Consider the following 13,530-nt stretch of genomic DNA (forward strand, 5'->3'; position numbering starts at 1 on the left):
ATTCCCACTCAGCCAGTTGATATTGCTCATATCTCAACTTAACGTTGTGAGGTGTGATAATTCGTATTTTAATGGCATGGTCATGTAAAATAATACTTTTCATAATCCATAGAAATGTTGCACTAATCTACTGTATTTACAGACTCATTTTACAGCCTGCTGTAGCTGATAACTGCATTTTGAACCATTTGTTTTGTTATGTACACTCTAACAAATTTTTCTGTGAATTGCTTATTGTATGGTATATATCCTCCTTGAGAAGGTAATTATGAAAAATTTTGATAAGAATTGATTTTATAGTTTTGCTAGCTAATCATATCAAAAGAAAACTCAGAGGGTTGATAAATTTATCGTAAATTCTGTGGATATTGAAATCAACTTGCCATCAAATTTTTATTAGAGTTCATTTACTATTTCAGCTTCTGAGAAGCCTGGTGTGAAAGTGGAGAAGGAAGTCAAGTCAGAAGCGAAGATTGAAGAGGTTACAGTTGAAGAAAAGACCAAAGTGGAACATGTTACGGTGGGAAAAACTGAAGTGAAATCCGAGGGAAAGACAGTAAAGTCCAAGAAGGAAACAGAAGGGAAAGCTAAGATAGAAGTATCACAGTCTGTGGACAAGCTTGCTGAGGAGTAAGATGCTTGAGGGTGATGGCGGTAGCGGCGCAGGCAGCAGTTACCTGAAGCTACTCCGTGGTTACTGACCAGCAAGCAAAAATCCTCAGATTATATGATAGCCCTCCTCCTGCTGTTAAAGACGAGCTAGCATCTAGTTTCTGTGATTGTCTTTACACAGTGGTTGTCTGTTTTAGTCGTTCTGTTTCATATTTACGTACCATTATTTTGTGTATATAAAAGATTGTATCTCTTTGGTAATGCATAAATGGACTTGTATCTCCTCACCCTGTTTCTGTCTCTATTAAAAAAAAGAAAAAATATGAGTGACTGGGCGATCACGCAGGATTTGTATTGAGCCTTGTAAGATTAAGAAATTAAAGTAAGAAAGTTTTTTTATAGCCTATCGTTTATCCTTCACCATAAGAATGTGTTATGTTGATTTTGTGTTGCTGGCATAAGTGACAATGAAGAGCAAATCTAAATGGCAAAGGAAATAGTTTTAGGATCATAATCAAAGATAAAACAGGTGTTAAGAATGGGAATAGTATCAAAGGCAGGTTTTGAGATGAAATAATTTATACTTAAAAGAGGCTTGGAAATAATAAAAGCTAGACGTATAATAGATTCTTTAGTACCCTCTACTTGAAGTTGCACTGCGATTTTTATCAAATATTTAACCTGACGTTAGGGGAGTTGGGAGGAATGGGATATATTTAAGGAAACAGTGATGGCTTGTGCAAAATATGCTTGTGGCATGAGAAGCGTGGGAGGTGGGCAGATTAGAAAGTGTAGTGAGTGGTGGGATGAAGTATTAAGATTAATAGTGAAAGAGAAGAGGGGCATTTGGACTATTTTTGCAGGGAAATAATGCAAATAAGTGGGAGATGTATAAAAGAGGCAGGAGGTCAAGAGAGAGGTGCAAGAGGCGAAAAAGAGGGCAAATGAGTTGGAGTGAGAGGGTATTAAATTTTAGGGAGAATAAAAAGATGTTTTGGAAGGAGGTAAATAAAGGCGTGTAAGACAAGGGAACAAATGGCAACATCAGTGAAGGTGCTAATGGGGAGGTGGTAAGTAGTGGTGATGTGAGGAGATGGAGTTAGTATTTTGAAGGTTTGTTGAATATGTTTGATGATAGAGGGGCAGATATAGGGTGTTTTGGTCGAGGTGGTGTGCAAAGTGAGAGACTTATGGAGAATGATTTGGTAAACAGAAGAGGTAGTAAAAGCTTTGCAGAAGATGAAAGCCGGCAAGGCAGTGGGTTTGGATGGTATTGCAGTGGAATTTATTAAAAAAGGGGATGACTATTGTTGACTGGTTGGTAAGGTTATTTAATGTATGTAAGACTCATGATGAAGTGCCTGAGGACTGGCGGAATGCTTTCTTAGTGCCATTATACAAAGGCAAAGGGGATAAGAGTGAGTGTTCTAATTACAGAGGTATAAGTTTGTTGAGTATTCCTGGTAAATTATACGGGAGGGTTTTGATTGAGAGGGTGAAGGCATGTACAGAGCATCAGATTGGGGAAGAGCAGTGTGGTTTGAGACGTGGTAGAGGATGTGTTGATCAGGTGTTTGCTTTGAAGAATGTATGCGAGAAATACTTGGAAAAGTAAATGGATTTTTTATGTAGCATTTATGGATCTGGAGAAGGCATATGATAGAGTTGATAGAGATGCTCTGTGGAAGGTATTAAGAATATATGGTGTGGGAGGTAAGTTGTTAGAAGCAGTGGAAAGTTTTTATCGAGGATGTAAGGCATGTTTACGTGTAGGAAGAGAGGAAAGTGATTGGTTCTCAGTGAATGTAGGTTTGTGGCAGGGGTGCGTGATGTCTCCATGGTGGTTTGATTTGTTTATGGATGGGGTTGTTAGGGAGGTGAATGCAAGAGTTTTGGAAAGAGGGGCAAGTATGCAGTCTGTTGTGGATGAGAGCTTGGGAAGTGAGTCAGTTGTTCGCTGATGATACAGTGCTGGTGACTGATTCATGTGAGAAACTGCAGAAGCTGGTGACTGAATTTGGTAAAGTGTGTGAAAGAAGAAAGCTGAGGGTGAATGTGAATAAGAGCAAGGATATTAGGTACAGTAGGGTTGAGGGACAAGTCAACTGGGAGGTAAGTTTGAATGGAGAAAAACAGTAGAAAGTGAAGTGTTTTAAATATCTGGGAGTGGATTTGGCAGCGGATGGAACCATGGAAGCGGAAGTAAATCATAGGGTGGGGGAGGGGCGGAAGTTCTGGGAGCGTTGAAAAATGTGTGGAAGTTGAGAACGTTATCTTGGAAAGCAAAAATGGTTATGTTTGAAGGAATAGTGGTTCCAACAATGTTGTATGGTTGCAAGGCGTGGGCTATGGATAGAGTTGTGCGTAGGAGGGTGGATGTGCTGGAAATGAGGTGCTTGAGGACAATATGTGGTGTGAGGTGGTTTGATCGAGTAAGTAATGAAAGGGTAAGAGAGAAGTGTGGTAACAAAAAGAGTGTGGTTGAGAGAGCAGAAGAGGGTGTTTTGAAATGGTTTGGTCACATTGAGAGAATGAGTGAGGAAAGATTGACCAAGAGGATATATGTGTCGGAGGTGGAGGGAAAGAGGAGAAGTGGGAGACCAAATTGGAGGTGGAAAGATGGAGTGAAAAAGATTTTGAGTGATTGTGGCCTGAACATGCAGAGGGTGAAAGGCGTGCAAGGAATAGAGTGAATTGGAACGATGTGGTATTCCAGGGTCGACGTGCTGTTAATGGATTGAATCAGGGCATGTGAAGCGTCTGGGGTAAACCATAGAAAGTTGTGTGGGGCCTGGATGTGGAAAGGGAGCTATGGTTACGGTGCATTATGCATGACAGCTAGAGACTTATTGTGAATGAATGTGGCCTTTGTTGTCTTTTCCTAGTGCTACCTCGCGCACATGTGGGGGGAGGGGTTATTCATTTCGTGTGTGACGGGGTGGCGACGGGAATGAATAAGGGCAGACTATGAATTATGTACATGTGTATATATGTATATGTCTATGTATATATATATGCATACGTTGAGATGTATAGGTATGTATATGAGCGTGTGTGGACGTGTATGTATATACATGTGTATGTGGATGGGTTGGGCCATTCTCTCGTCTGTTTCCTTGCGTTACCTCGCTAACGTGGGAGACAGCGACAAAGTATAATGAAATAAAAAAGATTAACCTCTTGCAATTGCTTTTCGTGTGCTTGATGTATCAGATTTGAAATATAAGGGTGGTGGATAGAAGTTTTGGGAGGTGTTAACCTATACCAATGCACCTTTGACAAACTTGTATTTCCTTCGAAAAATGTATCATTATTACATCATCAACATTAGCGTTTTACCTAATCTGTAAGGTTCTGATCAAGATCAGAGCTTGAGTGCCGACTCTTGGAAAATAAGCAAAACGGCAAAAGCTATGTTCATCATGTGCGAGAAGACCTGACAAAAAGCAGTGCGTCAGGTGTTGCTGCCAGAAAGACTTCAAGAAAGTAGAAGAGCTGATAAACAATTTTAATGTTTCCCAATGACTGACATGATTATACCGTGCAAAGAAGTCAACTAAGAGAAACCACATCTCGTAGGACTGTAGATATATATACTGGTGTGGTAATCCATACTGAATAGAAGACTGGTGGAGACAATTACAAGAGGCAAATGTAATTTGCATAGATTCGTTTTTAAAAGAAAGTGGCCATGAGTTTACAAAGCTCATTTGGAACAAGGCGGCAAAAGCTCTTCAGAAATCCAAATAAGAATTTATTTTTACGCATAACTTCTTACACAATATAGTCATAAGATCTTCAAAATGTGATACGGAAAAATAGGTTGCCTGATGACTAATACATTATTTACATACATTTTATTAACTCCGGGTTTTCATATGTTTCGCGTATGATTATATTTCATCTAATCGAGGTTTTAATGCGTTGTATATGAACTATCTATCGCATGTAATTTTTACATTGGCTTTATTGTGTAACACTGGTTCTCATAGATGTGATATGCGTTGTGCTGAACCTTGTCATACGCGGGCAAATCCACACTGCCACACTACCTCGGGCACAGTTAGAAGGAGCTGTTAGTATGTATGTGTTTGTTCAGTTGGATTTACCGAGTTTCTATCATCGTTACCGCACTGTGAAAACTTGTTACATATTAGTGATTACAAGAACAATGGTTGATAACCCTCATGTATCTTCATTGGGCTTAAAGACGAATAAAAAAGCGCATAAAGCGTTCAGCTGTTGTCGTCTTGGCCGTTAATGTTCAACGGAAGAGGCAGTGAGTGAAGTTTGAAATCATAAAGAAATATAATGATATTCATATCTCTGGTGTTGGCTAAAGATTGAATGTGAATGAAACTGATGCAAACATTATTTGTACCTCCCACATTAACGCTATCTGTTAAATTCCATGAAACATGAACGTGAACCTAAAGGTGAATTAATTGACCCAAAAAATAGTGTTGTCAGACTATCGAAAGGCCTAATGTTTTGTCTATTTAACAATAACGTTACCAAAAACGCCTCTTTAGGTTTTTGCAGGTGTTTATGAAACAAGAGCTGCTTTAGAATTTTACTGATGAAATAGATATGTTCTGCAGTGTTTTCTTGCATGTGGTAAAAGGCGGAGATTCACGGTATAATTTGTCTTAGTGGAGGTGGCGCGATATTAGGAACTGGGTATAATAATAGGTGTACTTACTACCACTAGATAGTACTTGTATTGGGAAGTTGGAAAATCCTACGACATGCCAGTCAAGCGATACTCTAGTAACCGAACAGAGAAATAGCGACATATAGTATTTTCATCTGGTAATAGTCTGGTGTTGGTGAATCCTAGTCATGAATTGGCAGAAATATGGACTTCCGTACTACCTGCAAAATAAATTCAAAACATGCTATTCCCAAAATGATTTGTTTCTTTGGACGAAGGCATAATGGCATAAAAAGAGAGATTGATTTGTAAGTGTTGCAATCAAAAACCCAAAACCAGAAAAACATGATGTACAGCTGTACATATTAGCAAAGGCAGTAACTGGCCGTGTGACATTTTCAAGTGAACCAGGCTACTATGTTGGTTCTGCAGTATAAAATACATTGATGAAGCTGACCGAGCCTCTGAAGAATAAAGGCTACATTTTATGTATAGTTTGTTGCATTGAAGTCGCATTATATTTTCTCCCATCAGCAAGTGCAAGTATTTCAGGAGAGCAAGCATGTACATTTGTGCCTCTACACTAACTTTGATGTATCAGTTCTGAGGACTTCGACTGCAGTGAAATGAACGTTACTTACGAGGACTTGCCGGTGGGAAAAAGTACAGAAGACCCAGTGGCCCATGTTGAAGTCACCTGTTCAAAACTTGCTTTTTTGTATTACTGTTTTTGAACAACAGTGGACGAGGTAAGGACTGACGATTAATTTCTTTCTTCTCTTAATATGTTAATATCATCCGATATGGCCTTTGATGCAGGCATGTTTTACCCGTGTCATGTCCATCTTTAGAAAACCTCCCGACCAGCCCTAATACATTGTTGTGTCAGGTGTGTAGCTTGGTATATGAGGGATCACTGTGTCCATCCTCATCATCCATGGTCCGTCGTCGTGTATCATGCGTTAGCCATCAACTTAACCTTGATCACAGCTTGAAAACTTCAGATGAGATACTTAGAAAACTTTATACAGTTGTTTCCCACCTTCTGCAGAAATGAATGGCATACGAACCATACTTTCTATAGGGTTTTACTTTAGTTATGTCACTTTTAAGAAAGAGATTATTCTGCATCTTAAGTCGTTACTGGCTTTAGCCATGTAACTTCATACATCAGTTTCCTAGGGTGTAAACTCTAAAGAACTGTGTAGCATATGACCCATAACTCGCGTTTGATTTGTATGCCACTTTTTGAAAGATTTAAACTCGATCATCTTTGGCCATGGAACTTGATATAGATATTTTTGATATTTTCCAAATAAGAGCTTCGCCCATTTTCATTCATTTTCTAGAATCTATGTTGCCCTGTAGGTGTTTCATGCAGCACCCTTCTAGCTGTCCCCACATTTCACACCAGGCTTAGCAGACAAATCTTCTAGCACCAAACTACCATTTTTATCATTTAACCTCATGGATTCTGAGTCAGTTAACCTCGTGCCTTCTGATATTTCCTCCAGTATTATATCGGATATGTTCTTTGCTTCAGCTGTTAACTGTAAAAGTACTTATGTTGCAAAAAAAAAAAAAAAAAGAATAGATTTCTGCTGCCATTTTTGGTCATTTAGTTCACATGAAAGGCCCTTATCTGCCCTGTCCTTCACTCATCACCTGCTTGATTTTCACTCTGAATTTTACAAGAAAATTTTGCACCTGTCACTTTCATCACGGGCCCTACTGATATTATTAACTTATCATCGAGCATAACTTGTTCAGAATATTGTATAACCTTGCCCATTATCAGCTCTGTGCTGTAATTTCACGTACCTTTAACAACTTTGTTTTCTACTCTGTTGAATGTTAGCTGAAGATCAAAGAGAAAACATTTTTTTGTTTTGTTTTGAGAATCTGTAAGACTACCTACATCCAGCACCAAGAAGAGACTCTCTCGGCTTTTCCTTCAACAAATCCAGGTATTGGTAATCTCTATAGGAATTTCTTGTTTTTAGCTCCTTACAAGTGTTGGAAAAGTCCTTATACTTGTGGAAATGTATGGATGCATGTGGAATGGAGGGGGTATTCCATTCAGGTCTTTAATATATTTATCTTTCAAGCACTTACCAACTTGGACGGAGGGTATACCTTGTTTGGAATGCTGCTCATTGGCAAAGTTCAGTCGACAGCTCCTCTGAGTTCTTCACCGAAATCTTTTCCTATATGTTCCAACTGTATATCTTTCTCTTTAAACAAATATTACTCTGGCTTTTGATTTATATAATTGCTTTGCAGGCTACCTCATGTGGCTGAGCCCACAACAGTAGCTGAAACCTCTGTCTGATACAAATGATGGTATTCATCTATGTATATATAGATAACTATGTAAAATGAACACGTACTGGAAATACAAGAGGGTGAAGGCTGTCGTGGTCCCAGTGGCCGCCTTACATATCCACCGGAACAAGATTTGTGTAATTTTGAAGAGTTGCAGTGGCTTAACTGTGTGTTTGAGAAGCAGTTGTATAGCATTCTAGGGGAGCAAGACACATGGAACAGAAATCTCTAGGTTTACGTTTCACTAGCATATCCTCTAATCAAGTGCAAGCGATGTATAAGGTAGTGAAAGGTTGACTCTCAGTCAGTTCTTAAGGAGCTTCCCCTCTTCCATAAGAGGGACGCCATTAGCCTAGGGTCAGAGGTTAAGTGGCGGGAGATGTGAAGTGCTTGTTGAGGGAGGCAAGGTGCCTTAAACGTCTCCTCCAGTGTTTACATGAGTGTGTGTTTCAATGTTTGCAAAGTTTGCACATCGGAAGACTGGAGTAGTCCTTGTTCCTGTCCGCAGTTGCTCACCAGTGTCTGCGTAGGAGTGTGTCATTAGCAGTTTGTGATTACGTGTTTGAACATACGTAGGCTGAGGGAGTTTCGTGCTCATGGTCCTCCCTCGTCATCATCAACAGCGGCGGGTAGTGTATTGTGGACCCAGTGCTCATCCTGTGAGCGGTGGTGCAGAGGGATTACATAGGTCATAAAGGACCTTTGTCTGATACTAAATACTAAATAAGTTGTTACGAAATTGATTCACATGAAAAGTTTTTTCCCTGCCGTAAACTTACTGTGTTCACTACTGCCATACGGCCACGTCATCTTACTACTACTACTACTACTACTACTACTACAGACAACACTGTTCCTCCACGCGTTGCTTGACTCTTCTCGCTGTTCCTTGGCGTGACCTGGAGGGTTGGGGTCCTTAGTATCACAGGAAAGAACTGCCCAGTACCGACTTTATTACACTAAGTGTGCGCGCGCATGTATATCCCTCATTGCTTATATGACATTGTGTGAATGATTTTCTATAGCTGCATGTGTCTGTATGTGGAAGGATGTAGGTAGGGAGGGAGCCATAGGATAATAGAGCCATACCTCTTAGCTTGACATTGGTATGGTACAGACAATACAGTAGTACTCAGGAGGTTCGCACAACATTACTTCCTCTTCCTGTAGCTTAGCCCAACACCTGTACTCCAAATCTGCTGCTGTAACAGTGTTTTCCACCACCCCACACTCCACCTAACTCTTCTTCCTCTAGTTCATTTCCTGTGGTTCCTCTGGCTCGGTCATTATTCTTCGTACAGACAGTTCACCGTGACCCGCGGCCGATGTAGATGGTGGTGGTGATCACGCGTCGCTTCGACCTCCTGTTCCCTCATCGGGCCAGGAGAGGAGCAGCGCTACCCTCCTCATTACCCTGGGTCATAAACCCTTAAACCAGTGGCGCCGTTCTTGAAGGCGTGGCGTTGCACCGCCCCAGCGTCGGTGTCTGGGCGACCAGCTGGTGCCATACAGACTGAACAGCTCACAGGCTGTGGTACGGGAAGGCAATTTTGACCATAGCTTGTATGGAGCATGGCTCCCTCACGGCCCATCTAGTGGGATATTTTTTTTTACTGGTCATAAGCATTGTGTCAACTTACTGGTCGAGCCTAGTAGCCTGTGATTCTCTCTCTCTCTCTCTCTCTCTCTCTCTCTCTCTCTCTCTCTCTCTCTCTCTCTCTCTCTCTCTCTCTCTCTCTCTCGACAGTGGGAGACGTGGGCAAGTTCGTCCCACACTTGACCTATGACCCTACATCCAGCTGCACCCAGCTCCATGCAGGGACAAGTAGGATACAGGTACCACCAGCTCATGCAGAATACATCATACATCGTGCATACAACGATATAACACGATTGTCAAGATTGAAAATGTATTCTACAATGCAATACTTAAAGTCGATGTGGAATATTGTAATGCAATTGACTTTCCCTGTGTGTTATGTTACTCCAGGTAGTGACCAACCCACAGTAGACCTACCTGATGCAAGCCAGGTAGTGACCAACCCACAGTAGGCCTACCTGATGCAAGCCAAGTAGTGACCAACCCACAGTAGGCCTACCTCACACAGGTCAGGTAGTGACCAACCCACAGTATGCCTACCTGATACAAGCCAAATTGTGACCAACCCACAATAAGCCTACATGACACAGGTCAGATAGTGACCAACCCACAGGAAGCCTACCTCATACAAGCCAGATAGTGACCACCCCACGGTAGGCCTACCTGACAGGCTAAGTAGTGGCCAACCACAGGCCAGATAGTGACCAACCCACATTATGCCTATTTGACTTAGGCCAGGTAGTGACCAACCCACAGTAGGCCCACCTGACTCGAGCCAGATAGTGGACCAAACCCACCGTGCGGTAATGGGGGACAGCATTTTCTCTGCTGCATCTAGACATCGGTAAATATCGTTTCCCGCCACACGTGTTGTGGAGGTAGGTCGTTGACGACGACCCTCGTCGTTGAGGGACAGACAACCTGCCGATGGTACCGAAGGGTCTCGGGTTCCGAGGGTCGTCCGGTACAACGAGGACCCGAGAGTGGTCGTTCCGGTACACCCGGTTCCCTACAGTAGGTGGGGCATGGGGGTACTGCGGCAGGTGATGGAGGGAAGTGCGACATGAGAGGTGGCGGCAAGGTGGTGCGAGTGGGGATGCCGGGAGCCAGTTCCACAGGTGCGCCACCATCACCACCAGGTGCGGATGCATACCCTTGAATGCACTAGTCTCTTCTCCTCCTTTTTCCAAAAATGACTATTGTGTGTCTAGTAAAAGTAATGTATTAATATTGGAAATGAATATTTATACTCTCCATGAAGTAGATCGATGGTTAAGAGATGAAGCAGTGCGAGAGACACCTCGGCCAGCCAACCGCCAAGAGGCGTGTAGTTCCCACAATCAATACAAGATGGCGGTAAGGGAGTCAAGCGCGTTAACTGGCAACACTGATGCCGTCTCCTAGGCAACCACGCACTTTCCTCCGCTGTTGCTGATTTATGAATTGACCATGTTTATCATGGGCCAGACTAACCCTCCGGACCTTGAATGAAAAGAATATTGAGGTTTAAAAGGGTACAGATCCCGAGATAACAGAAAGCGAGGGGAATTTAGCAGGAGGAACTAGTTGTTATGGCGGAGGGAACGGTGTGTCGAGGGCAGGTGCGGTGATGGCGGCGCACAGAGCGGGTTAGTGTGAGAGGCAGCAGTGTAGGTTCCGTGCCGTCCCTCCGCCGCTCCAGGCGTAGCACCAGCCGCGCCACGCCAGCAGGAGCCCGTAAGTGTAGTGGTGGCGGCCGTAATAACACTCGTTACTGCCGCTGGAGGAGGCAGGCCGGGCGAGTGATTGCCAGTGAGGAGAGAGAGAGTGGGTGAGGCGGGGCGGTGGACAGGTGAGCCCCGGGAGGAGTGGTGCGGGTACGGGCGGTGGGTGCGCGGGGACGGGCGGGGTTGTGCACCTGAGGGGCGGGTCTTGAGGGCCCGAACACTCCCGTCAAGATCGTTTGGTCGGTCGTCTCGGGCATGGCGGGGCGCGGTGGGGGCGCCGGCGGGTACGAGGTGCCCCCCGGCCTGCAGGAGCTCCTCATAGAGTTCACGGTGGCCGTACTGGTGGAGCGGCCCCCGGACCTCCTCGCCTACGCCTGCGAGTACTTCCACCGCATGCATGAGGACCGCAGCAAGCAGCCGCCCCCGCCCTCCGAGTCAGAGGAGTCCATCATCTCCGACGAGGACGACGACGACGAGCCCATGCCAGGTAGGTCACCCCCCCGCCCATCAACCACACACACACACACACATCCTGCTGTCCTATGCGAGGTCATACTGGGTCATATCGGAGTATCTGGGTCATATCATGTCAGGTTGGGTCATATCATGTCATGCTGGGTCATACCACGTCATGTTAGGTCACCCAGTGTCATGCTGAGTCATATCGTGAAGTATGCTGGGTCACACCGTGTCATGCTATGTTATGCTAGGCCACACCATCTCATGCTGTGTCACACCATATTATGTTAGGTCACACTAAGCCATGCTAGGCCACACCATCTCATGTTGGGTCACACCATATTATGTTAGGTCACAATAAGTCATGCAAGGCCACACCATCTCATGCTGGGTCACACCAGTTCATCCTGACTCCCACAACGATAAGTCGTGGTGTATCATGCAAGGTCACATCAGGTTAGTCAGTATGGTGTTTGTGGGGCATGAGAGATCCTTGTCATATAATAGGTCATCTTGGGCAGTGCCAGGTCATGTAGGGTCATCACAACACGCCACCATGAATGATGCTAGGTCATGTTAGGTCGCTCCTTGCTACGAGGGGTAACGACTCTTCATATTGGGTCATCAGTATAGGACGTGCGTCTCTTGCGAGGTCATCGTCCAAGTACAAGGTAATGAGCGAGGTCGTCCAGACCACAGGTCAGGTAGCAGGTCATCGTGACCCTCGTGGTCATTTACATCGCCTCAGATCAGGTACAACAAGGCTCACATTGAGGCTCAGATCATACCACACTTTGGTTTGGGCTGTCCTCACTGTGGTTGAAGTATTCCTCACACACACACACACATGGCCAAGTCATCTGTAAGTGTGGCGCAGGTCATCCACGCTAATGGCTCAGGTCATCCATACTGTGGCATGTCATTCATGTTATGATAGGCGAGGACGTCCGCTCTGTGGAGGGTGAGCCACAGAACTGGGCGGGTCAAGTGATCATCCATGCTATGGTGGTGCCCCTCAGCACTGTGACATAAGTCATCCACACTGTGGCTAAAGTCGTCCATGTTTTACGGTTGGCGTCATCCAGACTTTAGCTAAAGTCATCCACTTATGGCTGGAATTATCCACGCTACGGCTTCAATCATTCCTGTTATGGTGGGAGTCATCCAGACTACGGTATAAGTACTCACCCAACAGGTGAGGAATCATGACCACACAGGAGAGATTTGTCTCAGATGAAATAGGATACCAGATCCCTCTGTGTGTATGTGATTACCTATTTGTACTGTGCGGAAGGGAGTTTGATACTCATGCGGCCTCATCTCTTGAGCTTTATCATGCCACTTCTTGTGTGTGTTTGATTACCTATTGATGATTATCCTCTCGTGAACTTTAGTGGATTGCCATCTGCCTTCTTAAACATATATGCAGTCCACAGTCAGAATCCTTAACTGGTACATTCCGTTCATCCCCCTCTCATATACTATAAAAGTACTTCTTTACATTTTCTAACAAGTGTTTTGTCTAATTTCTTGTTAAGGCTTCTGGTTCTATCTTTTCATCTTTCGAACTGTTTACTGTTGACTTCAGACTGGTTTATAAACTTAAAGGTTGTGATCAAAGCACCTCTTACTCTTCTTTTTCTATATTTCAGCTTCTCATTCTTTTGCCTTCCTCTGAACCCTCTCTGTTAGTTCTTTGTGTTTCTTTAAGTGTATTAACGAAACTTGAGAAGCATAATCAAATTTTGGCTTTATGTAGGAAGTAGATAGCTTGCTGAATATATCTACACTTGAGGGCCATTTTGATATTTGCCAGCAGGCAGTTGGTCACTTTACTCTTCTGAGGTGGGGCTGAGGCTTATTAGATTAACTACAACCGCAGGCGTAGAGTATACTGTGGAAATTGCACAGTATGGATGGTGTGGCCGTAGAGAGAGAAGTGGGTTAAACAGAATGTACGTAGACACGGGTGGCATTCTACTGGCTAATGATGGAGAACACAAGAGTTGGGATGGGGGATGTTCTTGGAGCGCAGAACGTGAGCTCAGATGGACTTGTGGTGCCGAACTGCAACAAGGGGACGAGGGATCTCGAGATGACTAGAATAGACAGTGTCGGAAGTGGTACTGTCGTCTAAGGTCCAGGTTTTGGTTAGGGAGAGTCGAGAGGACCAA

The 13,530-nt window shown here is 43.9% G+C and overlaps 2 protein-coding genes across 2 annotated transcripts in view; both read left to right on the forward strand.

Annotated features, from left to right (window-relative positions):
* Positions 1-1,007, forward strand: part of LOC139758134 (uncharacterized) — a 38,977-nt gene extending 37,970 nt beyond the window's left edge. The window contains exon 4 of the mRNA XM_071679282.1: positions 420-1,007. The gene's annotated coding sequence lies outside the window, so the exon portion shown is untranslated. The remainder of the gene's footprint in view (positions 1-419) is intronic.
* Positions 1,008-10,814: 9,807 nt separating this feature from the next.
* The window catches only part of LOC139758201 (uncharacterized), a 211,808-nt gene continuing 209,092 nt past the window's right edge, over positions 10,815-13,530 (forward strand). Inside the window, exon 1 of the mRNA XM_071679443.1 lies at positions 10,815-11,384. Within this exon, the coding sequence (XP_071535544.1) occupies positions 11,153-11,384 (232 nt within the window). The 5' untranslated portion in view covers positions 10,815-11,152. The remainder of the gene's footprint in view (positions 11,385-13,530) is intronic.

This window comes from Panulirus ornatus, chromosome 29 (assembly GCF_036320965.1).
Source record: "Panulirus ornatus isolate Po-2019 chromosome 29, ASM3632096v1, whole genome shotgun sequence".
Lineage (NCBI taxonomy): Eukaryota > Metazoa > Arthropoda > Malacostraca > Decapoda > Palinuridae > Panulirus > Panulirus ornatus.